Raw genomic sequence first — 27,614 nt, 5'->3', positions numbered from 1 at the left:
GCCTCTTTGGCACCCAGATCCCCGCCGCCCAGGAAAGCCCCATACTGTTTTCTTGGAATACGGCGTCCAAGGAACAACCCTTTTCTGGCTCAGGCACGAAGGTGGTTTGCTCCTCCTCCCCTTCTGTTCCTCCTGCTGTGGTCTCGCTCATCCCCACCCTCTAGCCCTTCCAGAGCCAGAGCACCCCCTCCCCGAACCAAGAGCACTGTGCCTCCCCGGGAGCCTCCCTTGAGCATCTGCTGAAGCCTGTGGCCTCAGTGGGATAGGCTCCCATTCTAGGCTTCAGCTTTCTGACCTGGGATCTGGGGACTTTTGACTCTACCTCGTAGGTAGACAGTCTGGAGTTTGGTGGCCTTGTCTCAGCCCTCCCCTTCCCTCCTGGGGGCACCTAGAAAGGAGAGGAGGGGTGGGGCTGGAATCAGGACAGCATCTCTGAGGCACACATGGGTGCAGGATGCAGCAGAACGGTGACCTCTGGATGACAGGCTTCTGCCCGCACCCCGTCTCAGTCCTGCCACCCGGCCCCAGATGGAGAGTGGCAGAGCCGCAGCACTCACCCCATGCCAGGACGGACTCAGTGAGGGAAGGCTAGAGGGGCTGCAGCCACATTCCGCTCCATCCCCTGCCTGGGCTGGTGAGTGGCCCAGGGGCTCCAGTAGGCTGGGGCCAGGTCCTTCTGGAGGCACAGCATGGCTCCAAGAAGCCCCCCTTCTCCACCCTGTCAGAGTACCTACTTGCTGCCAGGGATCCTGAGGCATGAATAGTGTGAGAGCCAAAAGGGGGGACCCCCTTCTCCTTGGAGAACTCTGAGTGCTGAGTGCAATAGGCTGGGGAGACCACAGTGATCTGGAGGGGTGGGTCCAACACCCTGCAGCTCACCCAGTACTTGCCTCTGCAGGAGTAGCTTACCGGCTCTCCAAGTCAGCATGTGGGCCAGGCAGGAGAGCATTCCTGTCTTACTGATGGGGAAACTGAGGCCCAGAGGTGTAGTATGCCTTGCCCAGAGTCACACAGCTCACACAGTGAGCAGGAGAACTGGCCCTGGAACCCAGAGCCCTGGTTCTTGGACCAAGTTTCTCTCCCTTTCTCACTAGTGTTACTCCCCTGGGAAGGAAGGGAGCTGGCAGGAGGCAGGTGGGTGCAAAGGTGTGCTGAGGGCTTCTGGGAGGGGAAGGAACAGGGGAGGTGCCTTCCTTCTGCTTCTCCCTGCCCCGATCCAGTGTCCAGGAGCTCGGGGTACCACTGCCAGGACAGGGGCTAGAGGGCCACCGCCCCCATCAGCCTCTCCCAAGTAAACTCTTCTCCCTTCCCTTCCTGGGAGACGCTGCCTCCCAGACGAAGCCTCCACAGTTGCCCCCAGGGGCTGTCTCACTAGGTATGGGGTTCACACTGGTGGGTGCACCCGCCCCACTGTGAGCAGGAAATGTGTCTGATTCTCCTGGGTGTGCTCAGTCCCGCCACAGGCCTGGCATTCAGTAGGTGCTCAATATGAGAGTAAGAGAGCAAGTGGCAGGTGGAGTGGGTGACTGTGTGAGTGAGTAGGGGGGTGGGAGTGGGAGGCTGCAGGGTGGGTGGTGGTGGAGGGTAAGATACCCAGGGCCCCTCCCCCAGCAGGATGTGGGCTTCTTCCCACGCAGCAGGCTGGGCCCTGAGATAAACCCTGTGGGGTTTCCACAGTGGGTCTGAGGCCCTCTTGGTCAAGCTGTGGTCCTCAGACGGTGGTGGCTGCCCTTTCCACATTCTGCTAGGGAAGGACGAAGCCCAAGGATGTCCCCTGAGCCCAACCTAGCTTTGGCCAACCCGGCCGGCAGGCTACGTGCAGAACCACAGAGTAGAAAAACCTTGTTTTATTCAGCCCAGGCCTGGGCAATCTTGCTCTGTGGTATGGCCAAACTATAAAAAATAAAAACCAACAACCAACAAAATCACGCTGTAGGGGAAAGTTAAGTACACAACTGGGCCTGGCGTCCGGAATCCCTGTGGTTTTGGTCCACGTTCGCTCCCTGAGGCGGGCAGGGAAGGATGCTCCCAGCGTCCAGCTGCCCCTGCCTGTGGGTGGTGGCTGGGCCCCTCGGGCCGGGCCTGTCCTGGCGGGAGGCTGCCTGGGGAGCAGGGCCTGCTTTGGGAGGTGGGGAGGTTGGCCATCTGCACACCCTCTCCGAGATCAGGATCTAAGGAAAGAGAGAGAGCAGGTCAAAGGCAGGCTGAGGCGTGGGCCCCTCGCTCAACTGTCAGCAAGGCGCCCACTGCCTCCCCAGCTGAGCGCTTCCCTTCCACAGCCTGGATCCCAAGTGGGAGGGCAGGCACGGGTCTCCATTTCCGTCAGTGATCTGGGCTCAGGAAAAGGGGCTCCAAAAAGAGGGGTTTCATGGACTCCCATGCAGGGCACGGTCTCGGCATCACCCCTCCCCATGCCCTGAGTTCCAGATTCTTTTCTAGGTCATTAGCAGAGCTGCTACTGTCTGGAAATACTTTCTTGTTTTCTCTAACTCAGTACTTCTGGAAAAAAAAAAAAAAAAAAGGCCTCCTTTTTCCTCTTCAGAAACATGATTGAAACCCACAGGCGTCAGTCCCGTGGCCTTTCTGGAAACGCTCCGTCCGGCTTCCTGCGCGCTGGCCCAGCTGCCCGCCTGTGGTCAGGGTCGAGGAGACGCACTAATGAGACCTGAGCCTCCCCAAGCACTTATGTAAAGGGCTCGGGAGGAAGGGCCTCGGCATGCCCTGTGCCCACAGGCCCCTGGGTAGCTGGAGGGGGGCGCAGGGCAACTTCTCTGTCCGCCCTGCTGAGGGGCCCAGCTCATGGTGCCACCTGGGGAAGTGGGAGGCTATTTGGATGTACCTTTCCCAGCAGCAGGGGGGGACAAGAGGGCATGTAGGCTCCCCACCTCCCTTGCACCCCTCAGCCCATGTATGCCCCTGCCTCCCTTCCCCCTGCCCTCCTTCTCCTTCCCTAGAATGGCTTTCCAGAAAGCCTCTACCGTTTAGATGACTCCTGGATTTTTAATGGCTGAACAAGACAAGCCCTGAGGAGGGAGAAGGTGCTGCAAACCCAGGCCTGCCGAAGGGCTAAGTTGCCAGGGATGGGGCGGGAGTCAGTTGTTTCAAACACGCTCTGTGACCTGGATAATTCTGATCTAATTCTGTGAATGAGGAACCTAATCTCTGAATTGAACCAGAGGCTACTGTTCTCACGGTGTGGTGGAGGGCTGTGAACATTAGCTTAGTGGTAGCAGCCAAGGGCGCAAGGGCTACCTCTAAACACACACTGAGCCCTCACACACCAAGCTCTGAGCCTGGTCGCATGCTGAGCCTTAATCCTGGTCACACACTGAGCCCTAATCCTGGTCACACACTGAGCCCTGACCCTGGTGATAGCCTAAACCTCTCATACCTATCAACCATTAATAAGCAGACATATTTGGGGAAAGATGGTTCTCTGGGCCTTGGAGTCCCTGCCATTTGTTCCTCAGCTGATGGACTAAAGCTCTAGGAGACTCCTCTTTTTTTCTTTATTTTTTAAATGGACAAGAGTTGCTTTGACCTGATCAAGCATTTAAAATTCACATGGAGTGGGATGGGGTTTTTAATGAGTTCGTAAGCAGGGGGTCCCTCTGCAAAGTACTTCATGTGAGGAATCAGGAGAGAGGCTGAGGACAGCCAGTCCGGGGCAGCAACAGCTGAGGAGCCATGTGCCAAAGGCCCGGGCTGCAGAGTTTATCAACTGCCTCCACATCTGGGCCCAGGGACTGGTGACTGCTTAGAAGTGATTCCAACCAGCATCAGTTCTAATCTGAGACCGCTTAATTCAATCCACCTGATACGGACACTAATGATCACATAGCTGCCATTCATTGAGCACCGGTGTGAAGGGTCCTGGAACACACACAGATGTCAGGCCTTTAAATCCTCCTCACAAGTCTGTGTGGGAAGTGTTGAAGAGAAAAGTAGTTCAGAGAGGTGAGGTGAACTGCCCGATGTCACAGAGTGAGGGGGTCACAGAACTAGGATTGCAGAGCCCGTGCACCTCCACCCAACCCCGCTGCCTGCTGCTGGTCTCCACTTGAGGAGAGATCGGGAGCCACGCCCCGGATCAATGCCCGCAGCCTGAGCGCTCCACTTGGGGTGGGCACAGACGAGGCTCCTCCTGCCCAGCCTGTGGGCTGGTCCGGCCGCAGCTGTGTGCGGCCATCAAGGTGACCCACAGGGCAGGTATCCTACGTGTTTCACGTGGCCCTGCCTGCTCCTCAGGTAGGAGAGGGGCTGGGGTACGGAGAGTTGGGGGAAGAGCACTTACTGGACAATTTTGCAGTTTGTTGTAGAAACATAGCGACCTGTATAGTGGATGTTGCATCTCACCACATTGTTGGTGAAGTCAGACTCCAAAACAATGTACTTTGGGTTCACGTGCACCTGAAGAAGGAAAGAAACAGAAGGAAAAGGGATCTGGTCATGAGGCTGTGCTTCACTTGGTCACCAGGGAAGGTGGAGAGGCAGACAGGCAGACACAGAGGAGCCAGAGAGAGGGAGACAGGGAGATGGAGAAAGACCATGAGAGACCAAGAGACACAGAGACAGAGACACACGGATGGAGAGATGGGGGAAGATGCAGAGAGACAGAGAGAGGAATGAAGAGAGAGGCAGCTCATAGTCAAAGGAAGCATCACTGGATCATCCTTCTTGGAAGATAGGTTTCCCCAGAGTCAGAGCCCAGGCCAGGGGGCCCCGCATGGGGCATTCAGAGCCACTGCCCGAGGGAACCCAGCAGTGAGTGAGGGGCCGAGCAGGGACCCCATGCCTGGTCTCCCCGACTCCGAGGCTTGCACCCTTTCACCTTGCATGCCTGTCTAGGTGACCCGTGGAAGGCCTGTCTGATGCCAGGTAGCATCTCCTGCCCTGGAGCCCAAGGCACCTGACACTCATTGAGATGATGACCCAAGCATAACCTGTCTGCAGAGGAACTGTCCGGACACAAGGAAATCCTTTAAATGTTGGATTGATAGGGGAGGGCTTCGCTGGGGTGGGCTACACCCAGCCTTATTTGCAGAGCATTTAAGAAGAGAGGAAATGATGTTATATTTAAGTTACATTCCTTAGGGGCAGGAAATGTGCATTACTTATGTGTCTTGAATCCTCGGAACCTAGAACTCAGAAAGGCCTTTGCACGAGTTTGTCGAGAGTGGATGAATAAGGGAAGGAAAAGAATAACCTTGACAGTCCTGGCCCTTGTGTGAGGCTGAGCAGAGGCCCCACCGAGCCCACTGAGAGGTGCTCAGGATGGGGCGCAACCAACTGCTTCCAGGTTGCCGTGTTCTGAATGCAGCCACCCAGAAGCCTGTCCTCATGCAGGTTAAAGCCGTCTCCCAGGCCCAGCTTCTCTGCTCTTCCTTTACTCCAGCATAGAGCAGTGGGCCCAGGGGGCCTCGCAGAGTGAGCCCTACCCTCGCTTTGCACCTGCAAAGAGGAGGCTAAGATTCGTCTTCCCCCGGTGAGGTCATGATGACCCGGTCCGCGCTCAGCCTGCATGTATGTTCCATGTTGGGCTGTGTGTCCTTAATGTGCTCTTCTACTTGTCTCCGCAAGGGACGGGGCACTGGAGTGAGTGTACATGGAGGAGGGGTTCAGGCCAGAAGGAACTATTGGTCACAAGTGCCCTTGGCTTTGCAGGCGTCCTATGAGGAGCTGAGGGTCTCTCTCAGGGAGGGCAGTGTCCTCTCCCAGATGGCACAGAGCCTGCCCTGCCCACAGACAGGGGAATGGACCCCATGGCTCTCCAAGTCCTCTGCCACTTAGGGAAGACAGAGTCACCACCTCCTCTAGGATCACCACACTTGGGCCGAAGGTTCCTCGGTGTTTTTATGGGAAGAGGCTGTGTCTGCCTGAGGCTAAAACCTTCAGGTGGGAAGTGCAGGCCTCAGGGACATCATCAGCTGATATGCCCAGAGGGTGACGCTTATGTCAGAGGTGGGGACACCGAGCGAGCGTGAACATCAGGTTGGAGGAGTGCCTCCAACCAGGGGCCCCACCTTGAGGATGTAGTTCCCGGGCTGCACATCGGTTATGTCAATCCACTGGCAGTCGATGTCTGCATTGTACGTGTCATAGCAGCCTGGGCTCAGGCCCTAGGAAAAGGGACAGGAAGAGAGGTTGGGGTGCTGTGCACTCCTCAGAGCCACCCCATGCCCACTTCAGCAGCCTGGGGCCCTCCTTCCTCTGTGATTCGTCCTGACCCTGGCCCGGGGTAGCTGCTCAGAGTAGGTCTGCCCCATCCTAAGCCCACTGGGTGGATGGACCAGACAGATGATGGATATAATAGTCAGATGGAGGGATGAGATGAAGGTGGGGGGATGCCTGGGAGAGATGGATGGAGGAATGGATAGAGAGACAGACAGGCAGGATAGATGGACACTCTCTGGATGTTTGCACAGAAAGATGGATTCGGGTGGACAGCTAGGCAAATGGAATATCATGCCATCCAGAATTCGCTGAAATGTTCCTCTCCTTCCATGAGCAGACACCCCTGGGAATGGAGGTGGAGGGTAGTCCCCAAGGGGCTCTCTGGTGGCTTCAGGACTGGCAAGAAGACCTGCACTCTCTGAGCTGAGCGGCCAGGAGCCTTGGCACTAGCCCGTCTTTAGCTCGGCTCAGCCTCCCCATCCCTGGCGGGCTTCCCCCCGTCCTTCAGAGCCCCTGCCCTGCCTCTCCAGCCCAACCTGCGTGTGAGAGGTGCACGCGTAGCGCTTGAGGTTGCCGAAGTCGCAGGTGCTGTCCTCCAGGCAGAAGCTGGCCTTGTGGCCCTCGGCTACCTTCTTGCCTGTGACTGCATCCAGCAGGTCGTAGTGGCTGAACTCGTCCATGCTGTGGTAGTGCCTGGGGGCAGGAGAAGAAGAGGGACAAGAGGGCCTAGTCACCCCTGGCTTCCCAGCCTGTTCCCCTCCTGAGATGGGCCCAGGTGACCCTGCTGTGACACCGCCTCCTGAGGGCTCCTGGGGCTCCTTGGTGGCTGTGTCCCACAGGCAGCGTCTCTGGTGTCCTCACCAAGCCAGTTACCCTAGGAGGGCACCTCCTCAGGACCCCTCACTTCCTCTTGGGCTCCCACCTGTACCGGCCTCCCTTGGGTGATGCCCTGTATTCTAGATACTTCCGTCCCCTATCAAGACCGATCCTTCTGTGTCCCATCTTCCATTGCGGCTTTTGCTAAGGCTTCTCTGAGAAATCCTTGCCCCAGTGATGGATCCTTGGCAGAAAACAGCTCACGGGGCCCTCCCACCAGCACTGCCCCTCCGGAGTGCTCCTGGGGAGGGGCACTCAGGCCCAGGGCCCTGGCCCAGAAGAGGGGGCGGGCCAGGCAGCCCACTCACTGGTGGCAGCTGTGCCACTCCCAGGTGTGCCGCGGCCGGTTCGGAAGGAAGTCTGCGGTGCCCTGGTTCTTCACGCGCTGGGGGAAACGCAGCAGCACCCGCACGTCGTAGTCGGTGGCCTCAGGGGCGTAGGCTGTGCTGTGGGGACAGGCAGGGAGACCAGAGTGGGCTTGGGTACCAGACGCAAACACCCAGCGTAGGTCGGCTTGTTCCTGAAGATTCTCACATCTGACCCCTGCCCTGCAGCCAAGGCTCAGGCCTCTGCTCCTCTCTGCGGGCCATCCCCTCCTTTCTGGCCTCTGCCATGTGGCTGGCAGCTGCCAAAGGAGCCTTTCTAAAGCAGCATTTGGCCTGCTAATGACCCTCTGAGGGTCCCTGATGCCTGCAGGTGACTCTCAGCTGGGGACAGCCCCTGAGGGTGGGGGCAGTCAAAATCTTCGGAGGGCTTTTATAAAATAGCCCTATCCAGGAGATTCTGACCTTCTCCCTCCCCCTACACCTGGGTTCCAGCTTCAAACACTGTTTCCTAAACAGACTTAACTCTTTCACTAATCTGTACTTTTGCCTGTGCCGTTCACTTGACCCAGAACTCGCCCAGCCTCCTAGACCCAACTCGGGTCCTCTCCTCCAGGAAGTCTGAGTTGATTGCCCCACTCAGAGGAATCGTGACTGCCTGTGAGATCTAACAGTGCTGCCTACAACACACCCTGATACCATACACATCCTGAGCTGGGTCAGTGTGAGTAGGCCACCTCTCCCTGATTGTGTGGCTTCAGGGCCAGCGACCTGCCCTTTTTTGCTCAGGAAGCACTGGTCTGGTGTAGACTGCCTGTTCACAATTTACTTGCTGACCCCCAATTGCCAACTGAGATGGGCCTTGTGAGGAGAGAAGGGAAAAGAGAGAAAACTGAGGGGCAGCAGTGAGGGGACACACATCACACATCCCATAGGTAGGAACGAGGGCTAGCTGAAGGCTCCTTCCTCTTCAGCTGACTGTGGACAGCTGCCTTGGCCAGACTCAGGGGCACTTCCCTGGCAATCATTAAGGTCTGGGCCCTAAGGCTAGAGGCAGGAGGTGGCCAGTCATGGGGATTAGCTCTCTCTGCGAGGATGTCTGGACAACAGGCGGTGTAGGCTCCTGTCTGCCAGGACGTAAGGCCCTTGGCCTTGTCTGAGGGAGGCTTGGAATCTGTCTTTGTCTGTGTTGGAACAAAACATCCTCCTTCCCTCTGTTCAGTTAAGTCCTACCCCTCTGTTGGGCTCAGCACACCGTGGGAAACCATTAGGGTCTGGGTTCTAGGCCCAGCTTGGCCACAAACTCGTGGTGAGACTTGGAGCAAGTCCCTTCCCTCATCTGAGTTCTGCCTGCTGTCTGTGAACTGGCACCGGTCTGCAGCCCACACTTTCGATAATCTCCGAGGGCCCTGCTGCTCCAGGGCTTCAGTTCTGCTGCATTTTCTAGGTCTGTATCCCACACCCTACCTCCGCTGATGCCTCAGCCCTTGCCAACCTCTCCCTCCTCTGGCCGCCCACAGTTCCAGCCTGCCAACCGCTCCTTCTAGCTCTCCTTCCACTCCCTGTCACTTGGTTCTGGGTAAGAGGCCACTTTCTCCAGCTAGACCAGGATAGCCCTGGGATGGAGCCCCAGTGCCTCCGCCCCAGCCCATCTGGGAGCTCGGGTGTGGGCACACGGGGTATTCCATGAAGACGGAATAACAGTTTGGTTTTGACTCAAACTCCTCAAAACTCAGCCTCAATGGACGGCCGTGGAGGCTGAGTTCCTCCCCACTGGAGGAACTGTAGCAGGAGCAGTACATTATGCTCTCTTCCCAGGGATGAGACCTGAGTGGGCAGGCCGACTGAGTGGAACTCACGTGTGGTCCCTGGACTGGTGCCAGTTTGCACACTGTCTGTTGCCAGTCTGTTGTGAGATAAGGAACTTGCACCAGCATGTAAAACAACTACATCACGAATCACAATGTCTAGTTCAGCTGCTACTTCTTTTTTTGAAGCAAGACTTTCTCGACGAAGGAAGCAGTGAGTTGAGTTACATTCCAGTGCAAGCTCCTTATCTTGTTACAGATGGATAACAATTTGTGGTCAGCTATTCTGAGTGGCAGTGAACAGAGGTTTCATTAGTGAGAAAATGTTGAGATTCTAAAGGGCTTCCCAGATACTCAAAAGTGAAAGTAAATAGAGTTCAAATGTTTAAAAAAAGCAAATAATTAAGAAATATAGGAGCTTTCAACATACACAGATGTCAACAAAAGAAGTAGGTCAATATAATCTTTAATGAGTTCTTTAAGCACAGGGAGATGTCCCCAAAGCATACATATTTGAACAGAACATTCGCTGTCAATAAATTCAGAAGCAAGCTCTGCAAGAGGCAGAATAACCAGGAATAATGGAGAGTTGGCTGTGCTCACCTCCCAGGTTCAAGTAAACTGGTGTCCTTCCCTTCTCTCTCGTGCAACACATGACTGAGGCCTCATTGTCACCCATGCCCACAGCCCCTGCTGGACAACCCACACCTGTCCTCTGTGGAGATGGCTGCATAATCCTGCCCTCTATCCTGAAGGCGTCTATAAGACTTCCCTGGGCTCCCCACGAGGAACCTTCTCATGAGACACCTCAGATCTGAAGGTTTTAGTTCCTCTCACTGCTCCTCAGTTACTGACAGGGCAACACAGACCTTTGGGGCTGGTGTGAAGATTAAATGCCATTAAGTTCCTCATATAGTGATGTTTACAGAAATGCTGGATCACTCTCATTCCCTTCCCCTCCTGACTGCCTTGGGGCAGGCAAGGCCCACCGATGAAGAGGCCAGGGTCGTGCAGCCTGCAGACAGCCTGGCCGCCATGAACACAGGTTCTGGGTGACTCCTGGGGACTGTCCACGCTTCATCCTCATCTCCTTACCTGGCCAGACACTTCTCCTCTGCAGCACAGCGCAGGGAGTACAGGTGGGCTCTCTGGACGTAAGTGGACGCTTGCACGTAGTTGGGGTCCGGGACCAAGTCAGGGAGACCTGGAGTGGGGAGAGGGAGAGAGGGAGGAGGGAGTAATAGTTGGCATTGAGGAGGGTCAGGCTGGTCAGGTTTAAAGCCCAGAGACCTCCCCAACCCCAAACGCCCTGTGCTGTTCTCCTTCCTCTACACAGGCTGTCACTTCCTCCTGGAAGCCTCCCAATGTGAGCAAGGTGTGTGATCTGAACCATTCTCCCTAGGCTCAGGTGTGGGGTCAGGGAGGTCAGGGAGCAGGGGCTCACCTCTGGAATTCCATGCTGTTGGGACTGCTGAGTCTCCTGGGACATGAGCCAGATCTGGGAGACTGGGCAGAATTTTGGGGGGTGGGAGAAGACAAAAGGGTATTCTCGGCAGGGGGAGTAGCATGAACAAGGGCCTGGAGGGAGGACTGAGTGAACCAAGTAATTTCCTGACAGAGACACTCCCCTTGGTGTCCTTATTTCCCAGGCCTCTGGTCACCAGACCCCAGACACCCTCTGCTCCTCTCACCCCTGAAGCTGGCATTCTTTGTGAACCGCCAAGAGAGAACCCTGGCCTTCTGACCCCAAGTGGGTCCCAGAAGGCTCCTGGGCAGAGCCAGGTGAACGGTGGTTGGCAGAAGTGGGGGTGATGAGGAAGGGAGGGGCTCACAGGAAAACATGTCCCCAGAGCAGGCTGCTGACCCGGCAGGATTCTCAGCCTGGGCGCCCAGCCCGCCCTTCTCAGGATTCTTTTCATCCTGTCATTGGCCCCCAGACCTGACCACACCTTCCCCTGTCTGCAGCCTCAGGCCTCCAATCTGAGGAGGGCCTGGCTCCCTGCCCCGCAGGGCCTAGAGCCCAGTGCCCAGGGGAAGTCTGGAGTCTGCTCCAGCCCCTGGATCACTCGTTCCCCAGGTTATGCTAGAGCCAGGGGTCTGTCCATTCTGCCTCCCACCCTGACCCCGTCCCCGTACATAACTTAGTCCCAGTGAGAATGATTAGGAATAAGCAGAAACCGAACTCAGGTGTCCAGACCCTATCCACATGGAATAAAGAAGGAAAGCTCTTGACGTTGGGTGTGTGGAAGGGGCGGGGCACGTGGTGGGGTGGGAGGTGGGCAGGGGGACTCCAGAGCCCTGGGCTCCATCTCAGCTCAGCCACCGGCTTAAACGGGAATGGGCCTGGACCTCCATGTACCCTCCCCTCTCAGGCTGCAGGGATTCTGGCAGATAAATGATAAAATGAAGCTGTAAGTTCCTCTTAGCTTCTTTCAAGCCCTCAGTTCTTGGGGGGCAGGCACAGTGAAGGGGCTTGAGTCATGCAGACAGGCTTCTAGCCCCTTCTTGCTGCCAAAACCCTCTTGTCAGCTTATAGGTCCAGAAGATGAGGCAGAGGAGGGGAACTCTGGCTTCTAAGCCTTTCCCAGAGGTGTCTGCTACGCCACCCCTCACAAACACATGCCTGGGGTTCCCAGACCCTACCCCTGCTCGCCCTGGGGCCCCGGCCTCATGCAGGAGCAGCCGGTGTGATCTCACCTACTCGGAATGAAGAGGAAGCTTGGAACACAAGGGTGGGTGAGGATGAGGTGGCTCCTGGCTGATGGGGGCTGTCTTGGCCAGCCTAGGCCCCATTACTCAAGCCCCCAGGAATGCCTGCAGTCATTTCCCAAGGGATCCTCAGGCCTTGAAAGCAAGGGCCACCTCCGTATCAAGCTGTTTCTCACCCTCTGGTCCCTAGAAGCTTGTGTGTGGGGGAGGGGGGAGGTGAAGAAGACAGGAATGGTCCCCTTTCCCATTACCAAAAAGCCTTTCCCTCAGCAACATGTGGTGGTGGGTCAGCTGGGCCTGAAGCTTCATGAGACCCAGCATTTGGCACCAGATGGCCTACCACCCCCCACCCCAGGCCCAGTTTCAATAAACACTGCACAGATGGCTCTACAAAGCTTTTCTGGCCCGACCCTTCCTCTCTAGGCCATCTCATGAGTTGGCTATGCAGTCCAGGGAAGCTGGAAGAGCCAGCTAAGAGGCCAGGGGTATTCAGGGCCAGCAAGGGCTGGTACCACTCCTGGCCTCTGACTGCACCCCGGCTATGATCACATACTGAGTCCTGATCCTGGTCCTATACTGAGCCAAAGATGACCATCTTCCTTTTACTGTGGAGGAATCTCAGGTTCAGGCAGGTGCCTCCTGCTCCAGGAAGTCCTCCCTGATTGGCAGTGACATTCCAAGCTGTACACACTTCTGTCTCACTACTAGATCTGTATTGATCTAAAACTAGATTCTATCGTATTTACTTGTGTCTACTCCCCTCCAGACTATGCACTCCCTGAGGGCAGGGCCTGGGCCCCACTCACCCCCTCAGTGGGGCAACCCACCATGCTTCAGGGCTGACTGACCGTTAGGCAGTCAGTCTCTGTCAGGCAGGCTTCTTTAATGATTACTGGCTTCATACTATACTGTTCCAATCATCCATGAGCGTGCTCCTCACCCTGTCTCCCTCAGGACACCAGGGCACACAGAGGTGCTGGAGGGAACGGAGGATCAGAGAGGGCAATGAATTTGCCCAATCACACAGCAAGTCAGGGAAGCCCCAGGAGGAGCTCTTAGGTCCCAACCTCCTTCCAGGACTCTACTTGTTATTCTTTTTATAAAAATGATTTCTTTTAGTTATAATTTACATACAGTCAAATGCACAGATTTTAGGCATACAGTTTGGTAAGTTTTGACAAACATATACATGGTGTAGCTACCACCACAATCAAGCTATGGATTGTTTCCATCATCCCTGGAAGTTCCCTCCAGCCCCTTCCCAGTAAATCCCCCCTCCCTCCTCCCCAGGTAACCACTGATCTTTTTTTTAATCACCTGAGATGTTATGCCTTTTCCAGAACTTAAATGGAATCACCCTGATCATTATTTTATGTTCTTTGTTCTGCATCTCTGACCATCACAGGGATCCTGTGACTCCCCTAACCAGCTCCCCCTGGCCCACCCTCCACCCCTGTCACACCCTCACTGCCCTGGGGTAAGCTGCTGGAAAAGAGAGCAGCCTTGGGAGTTCAGGTTGGGTCCCCCCCACCCCCTTCAGGATCCCTGCAGAGGTCCCTGGGAACAGCAGACCCCCTCCCTCAGCTGGTATGTTTTCCCAGGAAGGAACAATGCCTCCTTCTCCACTGCTCTCCCAGGAGGCATTCCATCAGCAGCCGGGCCTGCAGGCTTGGGCTTTCAGACCCTCCATAGGGGCTTGGGTGTGTGGGTGGGTTGTGTGATGTTGGAAGGAGGATGAGGGAAGGCTTGAGTCGGGGCTTGTGGATGTAGGGTACCAGTTTGCTGTCTCTGGCTTGTGGGGTACAACCAGGCCCTCCAGGCAGGGTGGCCAATGTTGGGTGAAGTCCGGTTACAACCAGACCTGTGCTCCCCACCCCTCCCCACCATCCCAAGAAGTGTGCATTTTAAGGGAAGATCCTGGAGAGAGGATAAAGCTTACTCAAAGGCAGGGAGAACCATCAGTCATGGGATATACTTTTGTGTGTTGGGGGGCTGGGATCTCTTATCCAGAACATACGGAGTCATCCAGCCCTTGGACCTGGCACAGGAGACATTATAAAGTAGGTTCCAGTGGGAAGTTTTCCCACAGACTCCTGTTTTCATAAATGCAGAGAACTGAATTGATCATAATTCTCATTTCAGAGCAAACTAACAAACTAAACTGGCCTATGCAAGGCCCCTCTTGTAATTAATTTTTTTTTAACCTTTATCCTTACCCTGACCCTCAGACGTATCTTTGAACATCTGTGTCTCTGTGTAAAATCTGCAGTGTGTTGGAAGCGGGTATGTATCCTTGAAGTATATAAATGACATTGTCTTATAGTCTCATTCTGTTTCTTGATTTCCAATGTAAACTTTTAAGATATGTCAAGTTCATTGCTTGTCATTGCTAGTAGGATTCCACAGTATGCAACCTCCTTGGCCCATCTAGCCAGTCTCCCAGGGATGGACCCCTGCAGATGGGGCCGACCACTCAAAGGCTGGGTGGATGGTCTTGCTCAGGCTACCCAGGGAGGCCTGGTCACCATCAGCATCCTGCCTTCCATGCCCAGGAGGTAGGCAGGAGCCAGACTTCTTACCCTGCTGTCACAGACCTTCTGCGTGGCCCTGGGTGGGCCTGGCCCCTCTCTAGGCCTCACTGCTTCCATTTATGCAGACTGACTGTCCTCCACCTTGCTCATGCCCTAGAGCCTGGGGCCGGCCCGCTGTGAGAACTCTTCCTCAGAAGCAATGTGCTGACCACGGGGGTTCAGGCTGCAGAGAGCCTGGACCAGGACTGGGGGGACACTGAGTCAGAGGGTAGCAAAGACCCCTGGGATGACCAAAGCCAGGCTATTTGGCTGGGGAGGGGCTGGATGTGAGTGAATCGGGTCCCAAGGCCATTCTGCAGGCAGCCTCTGGTCTGGAGGAAGCCCTTCAGCCTTGAGGGGGCCCCATCAGACCCTCCAGGGCAGTGAAGACACAGAGCTGAGGGATAAGCACCAGCACTCTGCATCCCTGCTCTGCCCCTGGAGCTTCCTCTGTCGGGGATCCAGGGCCCCTTCACAAGGCCTCTTGCAGGGCCGATGTCCTCCCACCTCACCCAGGCTGGGCCTGGAGCTGCCAGCTGGCCCACATGCCAGCCCGTGGGAAGCCGAGGACTGTCCTCCCCTTCCCTGGCAGGACTCAGCCGGGGCCTTCCTGTGGGAAAGACTCCAGCAGGCAATTTTGCCATCTCGCCCAATGCCCTACTGTCCAGGTCCCTTCCCTTTCTTAGGCTCAGTCTCCCATGTGGACGATGGGGAGATTAGACTAACTGCCCCTTGAGTGCAGTTCTGATGGCTCCATAAACACTTGGAGATTAAAATATTTTCAGGAGCTATTCAGTCCATTCCCCAGCCTTGGGCAAGAGCCCAAGACCTCTCACAACCTCTGCAGAGGATACTTGAGCTGCCAGGAAATTCTCCCACCGTCTGACCTAAATCCTTCCTGCTTTAGGAGGATTCTGTTCTCTTCTGCTCAGCAGTTCCTGGCGGCTGCCCGGAGTGGAGGGTCTGAGGTTACATTCCTGCTGCTTTGCCCACGCCTCACCTGTTTTCCTTTTGGCTTCCCTTTTTCTGTGGGTTCCTTAAACCTCGTCTCCTTTGAAATCTTTCCTCCCCAGGCCTCCTGCTCACAAGAAGCAGATGAAGGAAAACAGAATGCAAAAGAGCCCTAATCTCTTGAGCCTGGGGCTGGAGGATAAACAATGTCCAGCAGGAACCGGTCAGTGGGTTGTGAAATATGCGCAGAGCGGGATATTTTGGCTCCAGCAGCCAGACTCCAGAGGAGCCCCTAGGTGGGGAAAGCGGAAAGCTCACAGAACATAGCCTGAATAAAGATGAGCTGGGAGGGCCTCCAGGGGGGGAGCCAGCGCTCTGGGTCCTGAGAAATTATTATCTAATAATCAGGACATTAAATTGTCAGCATCAGCCTGGCAGTGCCACACCTGAGTGACGAGCAGGCAGGCAAGGTGGCTGCAGGATCTGCTGCGGTCCACCATGAAGGGCAATACAGCCCAGGCAAAGGAGCCAGGATGGTCATAAAGCCTGTAGGCCCTCCTCTGCCACCACCCGGTGCTCCTCCCTCTTCCCTCTTCCAGCAGGGGCCTGCTGCCCCCACCAGGCTGGGAGAGGCAGTTCACGGGCAGCGATGGCCTTGCTCCTCTGAGTGGCAGGACCAGACTCAGAGGTGGGGATGTGTGTTTGTTCAATTGAGCAAACTGCCCAGGAAGTAGCCGGGGCTGAGCTGGAAGGAGGCTGCCGCTCACCTTTGGGGAGGTAAGCTCCCTTCCCCTCTGTTCAAGCCTTCTGCCACTTCCTTGCACACTTCACTCACTCACACTCTTCCCAGTGTGAAGACAACCCCTACCTTCCTGCCTGCCCACCCTTGCAGGCCCTGCTTAGTGCCCCTCTCTCCACCTCCAGAAGCCCCTGAGGATCGTACGGTCTCCTGGGTTCCCTCCCTGCCCCTCAGACCCTTCACAGTGACCTGAACTTTTTATCTTTCTTACAAAACCCACTCGGCCCATGGCCTTCCCATCTCAGCTTATGGCAACTTCATCCTTTCAGCTGCACAGGACATAACCCTTTCTGTTATGCCTGACCCCTCTCTTTCTCTTCCACCCCACATCCAATCCATCAGAAAATCCCATCAGCTCTATCTCCAAAATATATCCCAAAACTGACTGCCCACCACCTCCGTTGTTACCCCTGGCCCGGCCACCAATATCTCCACCTGGATCTCTGTACCAGCCTCCTCTCAGACTCCCCCTGCCTGCCCCCACCACTGTCCATTCCCAGCACAGCAGTCAGAGACCCTGTTTAAATGTCACTGCAGGAGCTCCCCAATGCATGGAGAGTAAAAGCCAAAGTCCTCACAGTGGCCTACAGGCTCTCCATGGTCTGGACCCAGTTGCCTCTCTGATCTGTCTCCCGTAATGCACCCACACCCATGCCACGCTGCTCTAACCACACTGGAACACACTTGAAAGCCCCAGGGGATTCCTGCCTTGGGGCCTTTGCACTGGCTGTTTCTTCTGTCTGGAATGCTCCACCTGCAGATAGCTGCATGGATCACTCATTTGCCTCCTTCAAGTCTTTGCTCAAACGTCACCTTCATGAGGCCCACCCTGACTACCTTTGCAACCTCTCCCAACACTCCAGACCTCCCTGACTTATCTCTATTTTTTCCACAGTACTTACCCCCTTCTATTATTTACTTATTATGTTTACCCATGGAAATACAAGATCCACAAGGACAAGGATTTTGTCTCTTTTCTAAAACTAATGAATACCCAGCTCTAGACCAGCATTAGCACAAAGTAAGGCACTCCATGAATATTTGTTGAATGGCTGAATTTCCTCATGAGATGATATCTGCTCTCCTCAGCCAGGCGAGAGCCCCTGGGGGAAGGGGAGGGTGGGATTGTCCTTTGCCTGCCGCCCAGCTGCTGGCCCAGGTCTCTGGTGCACAGCTTATTCTGAGAGCTGGCGAGTTGGGTGAGATGGAAGTGGGTCTGGGCCGCGGCATCCTGCCTGCCTGGTCTCTTGCTGCTGGGCTGAGACCTCGGTGAGAACAGGGTTGGGTCCAGGCCGCCCCTGAATTCCCTGTACCCAGCTCAGGGCCTGGCACCTGTACGCCCTCAGCGAGCACAAGCACAAATACTGGCACCCCACAAAGGGTCTGTTGGCACTGCCTGTGTGAGCACAGCCTTCATTATCAGGCAGAGGCTGGGACAGACTCCAAAAGCCCTTTCTTCTGAAAAAGGATTAGCTTTGGGGTTGGAAAACCCATGGTTCCAGTTGGCCCACAATGGGGAGGAAGGGTGGGTTGTCTCCTGAGACTTTGGTGGCAAAGGCCTCTCAGGCCTCGACTTCCGCATTCGTGTACCTTCCTGCTCTGGTGTTCCGACACCCTCTTCCCATTTTCAGGTGATACCTAAATGCCCAGTTTCTGGGTGTCCATCAGTAAGGGGGAGAGGGACCCAGGTGCAGCCCCGGCCCTGTAATCCTGGATCCAGACAAAAAGGCCCTCTGGGTCCAGCTGCCTGTGGTGAGGAGGCTGTTAGGTCAGGGCAGGGGAGGCACGAGACCCAGCCTCTCCTTCCAGCCTCCTCCCAAGCGGCTTGCTACTCCGCAGGAATGCCGGGCACAGAATTGGAAGCAGGTGTGGGCTGCCTGGGCGGACCACCCGCTCCTCTCCCCCCGCCCTTCCTCTCCTGCCATTCCAGCCACTGCCCTGGGGAGTTTTCCATGTGCTCTTGGCTTGGACAGCAGTGGGGTGGACTTGGGCTGGGACTACTAGGGAGAAGTGCCCCTTTGGAGGTGAGAGGAGATTGAGATGGGGGTCCCTGGGGTGGGGAGAGAGGGAGGAGAGGAGACGAAAGGCCGGGACGAAAGGCCAGAATTCCCGGGCCAAGTGCGGCAGTAGCCTGGTGCCTGTAAGTCCCGAAGGACTCCCCACCCTGCTCAGCCACCATCCCAAAAGGCTCTGTGGGGCCTGTGAACTCAAGGCAAAAAATCCAACTTTTTGTGTCCTAGGGGGTTTAGACCTGAGAGAAACAATGAACGCGGAGACATACCCTTCCCTGAGGGGCAGAAGCAGAGGGAAGGCTGGGATGGTTCAGTGGGGGAGAGAGTCAGCCTGGGTCCGAGCTTGGCTGCTGATGAATTCTGAGACCTTGGATGAGTTACTGAACTTCTCTAGCCTCAGTTGCCTCCTCTGTAAAATGGGGGTATAATATCATCTACCTCACAAGCTTGCTGGGGGTCCTAAACGAGGAAATAAAAATAAAATGCTTGGCATAGTGTCTGGTGCATATTAAGGGTTCAATAATATCAGTTGCTATTACGATTATTTAAAATGGGAGCTGTCTCTTCTTGCAGGGATGGTCCAGTTTGAGAACAGGGGAGAGAGGATGTGGCCTTGCAACTAAATGATACGAGAGGAGACAGGAAATCTGCCTGCGATGAGGCTGCCCCGGACACGACTTGTTTGTTCCGACACTAGTGACCTTCCATTGCCAAACAGGGGACTAACAAGAGGATCCAGGTCCCTCTATCTCCACAGCTGTCTGACCCTTTACCCCAACTTCCTCAGCCTGAAGACTCCATTTCTTTCTGAAGGAGCAACTTGAGACAACTTCAGGGAAGGAAGGAGGGATGCTGAGCTGTGATTCTGCCTCCACCAGTCACCAGTTATGCAACCTTAGGCTTAACCTCCGAGGGCCTCAGTTTCCTCATCTGCAAAATGGGGGTAATAACAATACCGAGGGTTGTTATGAGGATTAAGCTAATTGTAAAGCTCCAAGAACAGTGTCAGGTGCCGTAGATGTGCTTGTTAAACAAATGTTCTGGAGTCTAGAGTGGGAATGACAAGGCTTCACGCTAACACCTCACTGGGGAGGTGCTCAAAGCTGTGCACTCTGTTTCATCTCACTCTGTCGCAACCAGTGCCCAGAACATGGTAGGAGTCAAGTATCTGCTGAATGACCAAATGGATGTGCAAGGTAAGCCTTAATACATGAAAATTTAGAAAAAAAAATAATGCATGGGGGTTAAGAACTCAGGATGGGGAGTCATGCAGACTCATATCCTGGTTTCACTACTAAGAGGTCGTGTGACAATCAGCAAGTGAGCCTGTCACCTTATCTATGAAACAGGATGGATAACAGCATCTGGCTGGTGGGGTTGCTGTGGGAATTAAGAGATGATGTATAAAATGTCCAACGTATGCTAACAGAATTACCCCTCTGGAGGTGGCTGGGGGAACTGAGGTCCAGGCTCAAGTCCTGCCGCAGCTGGCTTGCAGGTGGTGTGAGGGTCCTCCTGGGTCAACTCAGTGCAATGCAGAGATGACAGGCTCAGTTTGAATTCTGGCTCGGCTGCATCCAGCTGTGAGACCTCCCCAGGTCTCAGTTTTCTCATCTGTACCAGAGGACCATAATCCCCACCTCTCTAGGAGGCTGTGCGGGTGAATGAAATTGCACATTCAAGCCACAAAGCTCAGCAAGTGCTCCTCTGCAATGGCTGAAGTTGTCATCATCATCCTCGCCTGGGGGCTCTAACTCTGGATGCTCTGGGTGGCCAGGCCTGCTCTGTCCTTCCCTGCATCTACTCCAAGCCTTGTGGAGGTGGGTGGGCAACCTGAGTCAGGGGGGCAGGTAGTAGGGGGTGCAGCAGGGAGCCAGGGCTGCTCTCAGGGACTAAGGGGCCCCGTCTGGCCTCTTGGGTGCAGGAGGCTGGATGGAGAGGGACATACCCTAGAAACACCCCTGTGTGAGTGCAGGGACATGAAACACCTAGGCCTAGGAGCAGCACGATCCTCGTGGGGGCTGTGGAGGCCTGAGAGAGGGAGAAGGAGGAGAGGAGAGGAAGGAGGTGCCTCAGGTTCTGGTGCAAAAGGCTAAGGCACTGAGATTTTGTCCTGAAGGCCTTGGGAGCCACAGAGCCTTCTCGAGCAGGAGAGTAATATGGTCAGCAATGCAAGGGTGTATCTGCCCCACGCGTAGGACGGACTGGAAGGGACCAGGGAGGAGGCAGTCACCGCTCTGATTGGTTGTGTGAGGACAGGGAAGGAGGACCCACGCCAGGCAAGGTGGGCATAGCCATCAGAGATGCCCCGGGAGGACAGCCAGGGCGGCTGCTCCACGTTACTTTCATAGGGTGGCCGGAGGCAGTGAATCAGGCTGAGGGTGTAAGGGGGAGGCCCTGAGAGAAAAGCTGTGGTCTTCTAGGGCCAGAAGTCATCTTGGTCTGCACCGATACCACCAGCTCAGAGAAGCTGAGGCTGTGAGGAGGCAGGAACAGGGACAAGGAGGCTAGGAGAAGAGGGCCCGGCTTGGGAGAGGGAGGGGCACAGCGCAGGGGGCTGGGAAGCAGGCAGCCACCCTCCAGGCCTCTGCACGGATCTGCTGTGACAGGCGGACCAGGTATGTGACCTGGGCCTCTGTTTCCTCGCCTTCCCTCCCGTTACACGTTTCAGAGACAACGGTACTGCAGGAGGCCTTGGGCAGCCCCCCTTCCCAGGGTGGGAGGGAAGGGGGTGCAGGCACCCAAGGAAGAAACCAGGCTCTGGACAGGCGCTTGGAAACTGCCCAAACGTGGAGGACGTGGGTGGTGCGCACATGTGTTTGGTGTTGTGAGGACAATGTCCACGTCCACGCCCACACGCGCGCGGGCTGCCAGCGCCCAGCCTCAGACCCTTGGGTGTGCGGCCAGGAGGAATGAGGTCAGTCTCGGAGAATCCGCTCTGGACTCCCACACCAGGCCTGGGGGTCTGATCTCAAGCACAAGGCTTGGCCTTCCCCAAACCGGGATTTTCCATGGTCCCAGCCTAGCAGGGTGGGAAGGGGAACAAGTGATGGGGGAGAAGGTCTGCTCCCTCTCTGGCCTCTCTGTGAGCCCCGATTTAGCCTGCACCACCCCACACAAACCTTCCCCCCCCACCCATGACTAGGGAAGGGGCACTTGGAGGGTGCTGACAGCTTGCGGCAATGCTTGGGCACCTCCTCCTCTCGGAAGTCCTCCCTGAGTTCCTAGCGCCCCCGACTGGGGAGGCCCCTCCCCTGGGTCCCCTAACCCATCCCCCCAGTGCCTGCCCAATCACAGCACTGAGGTGCCCCCTTTTCTATTCCTTCCTCAGGGCAGGGCCTGGATTCAGCTTGGCATCTAGTATACTGCGTTCTGGGGAGAAATGTCTTTAATCCCAGTTGAACACTGGGGCTCAGGGGCAATGGCCAGAGGCCCTGCTAAGCACCAAGCACCCCCCGCTCCAAACATAGCCTTGCTCTGGCCAGTCCCCCTCTGAACCTTAAGAACTGAGAGGCTAAAGAAGGACCTTAGAAAACCCACTGGCTTGGGGCATAGATGTCAAGTCCCAGGCCTGGCTCTGCCAGCAGTGCTATTTGAGGCCTCGGTTTTCTCCTCTGCCCAGAGGTGGAGCCCTTCTGGCTGAGCCCCACTCTGCGGTCTTGCATTCTAAGAAAAGCCACCACAGAAGTTTAGCCTATAGGTAAAACATGCTCTCCTCCACGGAGCTCTGGGAGCAGTTGATGCAGAGCTGTAACGCACCCTGCTGCAGGGATGCTGCAAGCCCTGGTGAGGATCAGATGTGGGTGAGGCCACGGTGGCAGGAGGATGCATCCTTCATCACATCACAGAAGGGCCTTCCATCTAGCTCCTGTCCTGAGCTCCTGCAGGTTCTCAAAGTGGGATTCAGCACCCAAATTGAGTGCTACGCCTTGAATGTGAGGGAGTGAGTACTGCCAGTGTGGACACTCCTCTCCCCTAGCCTTGGGCTCCAGCAGCCCCTAGAGAGACGGGAGTCCCCACCCCTGCACCCCAGCGGCGGCCTCTCTCACCCAAGGTCAGTATGGCTGGAGACAAGGAAGCGTCCCCGTGCGGACAGAGGCAGAGGAGCAAAGGCTGGGGGTGCACTACCTGTGCCCCTGAGCCCTGCAGTGCTCAGCCCTCACCTGGTGCACCTGGCACAGAAACGTCGTTGTGGAGCAGAGAGTCAGGAGTAAAGAATCAGGGTATTAATTGCAGCCTGAAAGAGGCAAGGCTGGGGTGGAACGCATATGCATTGGGGACTGAATGGAAAACCTTGACCAAAGCTGACTTTGGACTTGCAGAGACAGAAACAGGAAGGGGAATTCTAGGACAGCAGGACCAATGGCCGTTCAGCCCTGGCCAGACCACTAGTGGGCCCTTGCCAAGGTAGCCCGCCTGCTATCAGCATATGTGGAGTCGCTCATCTGAAGAAGGAAGTCTGCCCCTTCCACTGAGTCCTCGTGTGTAGATGGCTTGGGCTTTCCCAAGACTAGGTCATATCTTCAACACCCCCTGCACCCCTGTCCACAGCTGCCTCCTGGGACTCTCCCCCAGGGCCAGGACTAGGGTGAACTGAGTGAAGTGACTGAGGCCCTGGCCTGGGGTGCAAAATTTAAGAGGGCGCCTAAAAACTCAGTAGCTAAGAGAAGTAACATTTCAGGCAATATTTTTAAAAATCAAAATTAACGCAAAAAAAAAAATCTGTGATGAACAAAACATCAAAATTTCAAATAAAGACGATCAGTATTGCTGATTTTTCAGTTTGCCTCATGCTTGAATACAGTTTGGCATGGCACCATAACTGATTCTATTTAAAATTTTGATATTTTGTTCATTTTTTTGCATTATTTTTGATTTTAAAATGCATTAAAATATAACTTATCTCGATTAGTAAGTTTCTTGGTGCCCAGGCCGGTGCCCCACTCGCCTCTCTAGTCTGGGCCTTGCAGTGTGCCCCTGAAGGAACTCTGGGTTGTCTAGTCTGCACTCCTGTCAGCCCAGAATCTCTCTTCTAACCTCCTGTTCATTCAGGCCAAGCTCACACATGGCCAGTGACCGGGAACTTGCCACACCTCCAGAGGCATCCCCTAAGGCCTTTCTGACCCTGATGCTCCCTGCTTCATCCTGTGAGGCTGGCAGAGGGGCACCTCCAAGAGTGGAGGACGTGCCCTGATGGGAATGAGGGAGAGGAGGGGAGAGGGGCTCCTTTACTTTGTCCTCAGATGACCCAAGCCAGGTCTGGAAGGTGTCTCTTTGCAAAGCCTGTGCAGTCCCTCCACCCCCTACCCCCCAAGTCAGAGCCCCGGCCTGCCTAGCCAAATCGTGGCACCGATGATGATGTGTGGACAGGGCGAAGGCCGGGAGGTGGGAAGCACTGGGGCTGCCGATGGGGAGGAGGGTGGGGGTCCTTACTTAGCAGCTGGGGGAGGCCTTCAGTAAAGGATGAAGGAGGGCCTGGGCGTCGGGACGGGTCGTACTCACCTCTACCGTTTTGGCTGGGCCGGTACACGCTGCCCACACTCAGGCGGCCCTGCTGAGCTCCATTGCGCTCCGAAGCCGGCGGGGGCGCGTCGGAGCTGCGCAGCGGCAGGTAGGGAGGCTCCAGCACGCGGAAGGGGGGCTGCGGCTCCACGGCTCGCGGCGGGCTGTAGGCCTCGGGTGGCATGTTGCCGTAGGGCGGGTACCAGCCGAGGCGGGGGTCGCCGCCGTAGGCGCCACCGTTGGACTGCGCGGCGTCGGGGCCCGGGTCGGGGTAGGCCTGCTCGAGGCCCGCGGTGCCCTCGTTGTACAGGCTGTGCGAGTAGCGGCGGTCCAGGCCGTCGGCTGGCTGCGGCTGCGGCTGCGGCGGCTGCTGCGGCTGCGGCTGCGGCGCGTACGGCCTCTCCGGGGCCGGATAGAAGCCCTGCGGCGGGTACTCGGGCTGCTCCTCGCCGCCGCCGTACTCCTCGTAGCGCGCCCGGGGCTGGAAGGGGTAGATGACCCCCGCCGAGGCCACGGCCGCCGTCCCTGCGCCCAGACCGCCGCCCATGCCGCGGTAGTACACGTAGCCCTGGTCGTAGGTCCGCGACGCGGGGTCGTACGTCTCGTACTGGCTGACGAAGGGCGCCTGCGGATAGGGGAACTGCTGCGGAAAGGAGGACGGCTGGCGGTAGGTGGTGGCGAAGGCCGAGGCCGAGACCGAGGAGGCGGAGCCCCCGTGCCGTTGCTGGGAGACGGAGGTGCGGGCCCGGGCCATGGCCGTGCTGTCCCCGACGGCCACCTCGCGCCAGTTGTCGGGCACCTGGCCGAAGCCGAATGGGTGCCGCGCTTGGCCGCGCACGGTGTCCGAGCCGATGCGCCCGGGCAGGGGCAGCGACGGGGCCTGCCGACGCCGGAGGCCCCCGTGGCTGCGCCGATGCGGGGCCTGGGGGGCGCCCGCCAGCAGCACCCGGGAGTTACCCTCGGAGGGTTGAGTCCCAGCAGGCACGTACTCTGAGCCCGAGTTGAGCAGGCTGTACACCTGCCCGTTGTTCTCCCACTGGATCAGCTGCCGCCAGCGTCCCTGGTCCGAGCCCTGCCCTGGATGCGCCTGCTGCCCGTGCACCAGGACGCAGACGCAGGCGCCCCACACCAGGGCCCCCAGCTGCCAACCGGCTGGGGCCAGAGCCATGGTGGCCCCTCTGCAGAGGCCTGGTGGACTGAGAGGCTCTCAGGAGTGGCTCCCTGTGCGTGCTTCTCTTCCCACGGGCTCGAGGACAGGACGGCTCCTTGCCTGCCCCAGCTCTAGCTTTGTCCATCCTGGCCTTGTCCCGAGCGGGACGGCTCCTCCGATGACAGCATTTCGAGGCCAAGGGGTCAGGGCAGGGCAGGGGCGGTGCCCAGGGCTGCACGAGGCTCTCTGCAGGGCACCGGGCAGGCAGGACCGCCTGGGGGCCTTACATGGCCAGCCCGGCACTGGCTGGCCGCTGGGCTGGCGCTTTCCCACTCTGAATGAATAAGCAACAGGCTGGGAGCGTAGGGAGGTTTCGGGCAGCCTGGTCCGCCTGCTGGGGCCTCCTCCGCGGGGCCCTATGGCCCGCCGGGTTTTAGCTATGTGGCCTGTCCCACAGCTGCTGTGCTCCCTCAGTCCCTGGAGCTCCCAGCCAAGCCCCAGACCTGCCTCTGAGGAAGGGAATGAAGAAGGGAGTAGGAGGGGGCCTCTGGGGACTCAGGCCCGGTGAGTGGGGCCCTGGCAGCCATAACAGGGCTGAAGTGTCAGCACCACTCTGGCCATTTCTCTTTGCTTTGGACCCAGCATCCTTGGTCTCACCTTACTGGCTTCTTGTTTGGGCTTGAATAAGCCCCTGACTCCTGTCCACTCCAGCCTCTCCCCAGGATTCCTGGGCTCCCATTATCCAAAGCCAGTGATCAGACACCCTCCTTGTTGGTGGGCCTTCTTGGGCGAGATGCTGAATCCCAGCTGAGCCACTCTCTAATTCTGGACCTCGGATGTACCTTAGTTCACTGGGCCTGAGCACAAAGCAGATGGAGCTTCAGCTTTTTCCCTCTTGGCACATCCCTGGGCCTTACTCTCCCAGTCTGTAGAACGGAAGTATGCCCCTGTGCTGAACAGAAGTTGTGAAATCATGGGAGAGATCAACTTCCTGCCCATCCTGTGTGGTTTCTGTCCTGTATAACCTAGAAATAACCTGAGTGTGCACATGGATAAAGTGAAACTCAGGGGCTGTCTTTGATATGGGATAGGCGTCATTGGGAGGCACTATGTGCTGTAAGCACATAGCAGAAAGGGGGATTCAGGAGAATGGGACTAGTCCAGTTGCTGTGATTAGGTTGCTGGGTGATCTTGGGCAAGTCCTTTCCCCATTCTGATCCAGTCACATCTGATCAGTGGAGGATTAGACCAGATGGTCTCCAAGAGTGCTTTGGCAGGTTCTCTATTCTCTCAGCAGAAATAAGAGGGGCCTCAGAAGTTTGAACACTTTGGCATCCAAGAAATCACTCTGAATGCCTCCCCTGGACTGCCTTCTCCAACCTTGGTCATGGGAACTGGAGGACAGAAATTTCCCTCTTGCGCTTATACACTGAGGAGGAAGAACCTGCCCTTAACTTGGTCTCTCCAGATTCCCCTTCTACTTTGGAAATGCCTGGAGACCACCTTGGGAGGAGACAGCCAGAGTGGACATTCCTCAGACACCCTGGACCCCTGCTTCCTCATCCTTGCCAGCCAGCATTTGTTCCCCCATCCCACTGTGCTTCAGGATGAGGCTTGGTTCAGGTGACTCGGTGCCTCTGTCTACCCTCGTAGTCCAGCCAGCAACCGTTCAACACAGGCCCCTCAGCTCCCCGGTATGGGGTTTGATCTCAGACTCCAGACAGGAATCCTGCAAAGAGCAATTGGTTTGGTTCAGGACATTGAACCAGATGCTGAGGGCCGGGACCAGGAGGGTTAAGCTTTCCCTCCCTCCCGCCTGCCCCCTGCAGTGCTGGCCTCAGCTGCTTGGAATCCCTGGGGTCCTGTAGGGCCCTCCCGCCAGCCAGATGGGCAGCAGCGCCAGGAGAGGAGGAGGAGCAGTGGAAACAGGCCTCAGGGTACCCCCAGGCAGGGAGGGGAAGGGAAGACGAGGAACAGAGGAAGGATACAGGATGGCTGTGAGGTAGGGGAGCCCCACTGGCAGAGTGGAGAAGGCAGAACCCTTCTTCTTGAGCCAGGCAGGGGACAGGGGCTGCCTCAGGGCTTTGGAGCTGTGGGGAGATCAGGGCACAGGCTGTTGTGCTCAGCCGGCCTCTGCCTGAGAGCCAACTCTTGGCGTGAAACCCTACCCAATGCTGGCTCCTGCTGCTCTTTCTTGTTTCTTAATAAGGTCGAATCAGAGTGAGTCAGAGGAGCCAAGTTTCCTGTTAGGCTCTGTTTGAATAAACTCTGCTCTGAACATAGCTTGGGCCTCTGCACAGGCTCCTGGGGCCAGGGCTGCGGCCCTGCCAGCCATCTCTGCTGAGACTGGAGACCTGGGGTCTTGGCCTGGCCTCCAGATGCTCCCCTGGGGAAGCTCGTTAAGCTCTCGGAGCTACAGTCTTCATCTATAACTTGGGGGTAATAATACCTTTCCTGTGGTATATTTGGGAGGATGAAATAAGAGGTTTATGAAAAGTACCCAGCACAGTACCAGGCATGTGGCCACTATTTTTTCTTTCCTCTGGACTGGTGAGAGAAGGGAGGGGTTCATCCCCAAAGGTGTTCCCCCCTTCCCCATTTTCTCTGTCCCTTTCATGTGTTTTATCTGTCTTCAGCATCCTTCATTGTGCCCAGCTCAGGGTGAACCTCTGGGGCCTGTCCTCTTCCCTCCTCTCCACTCCCTCCCTCGTCCTCCTTCTCTCTTCCAGTCCGGGTCTCC

General features: G+C 56.6%; 1 protein-coding gene across 1 annotated transcript; it reads right to left on the bottom strand.

Annotated features, from left to right (window-relative positions):
* Window positions 1–1,832: 1,832 nt before the first annotated feature.
* Window positions 1,833–25,347, bottom strand: LOXL1 (lysyl oxidase like 1). The gene is made up of 7 exons (XM_082387294.1): window positions 23,725–25,347; window positions 10,277–10,385; window positions 7,359–7,496; window positions 6,711–6,867; window positions 6,024–6,119; window positions 4,295–4,410; window positions 1,833–2,171 (listed from the first exon to the last, which is right to left on the bottom strand). The coding sequence occupies exons 1-7, from the start codon at window positions 24,890–24,892 to the stop codon at window positions 2,165–2,167; spliced, it is 1,791 nt and encodes a 596-aa protein (XP_082243420.1). The 5' UTR covers window positions 24,893–25,347; the 3' UTR covers window positions 1,833–2,164.
* Window positions 25,348–27,614: the final 2,267 nt, after the last annotated feature.

Source organism: Balaenoptera borealis (assembly GCF_965194805.1).
Source record: "Balaenoptera borealis genome assembly, chromosome: 3".
Lineage (NCBI taxonomy): Eukaryota > Metazoa > Chordata > Mammalia > Artiodactyla > Balaenopteridae > Balaenoptera > Balaenoptera borealis.
The sequence above is the reverse complement of the archived record's forward strand: the minus strand, read 5'-3'. Positions and strand labels throughout refer to the sequence as shown.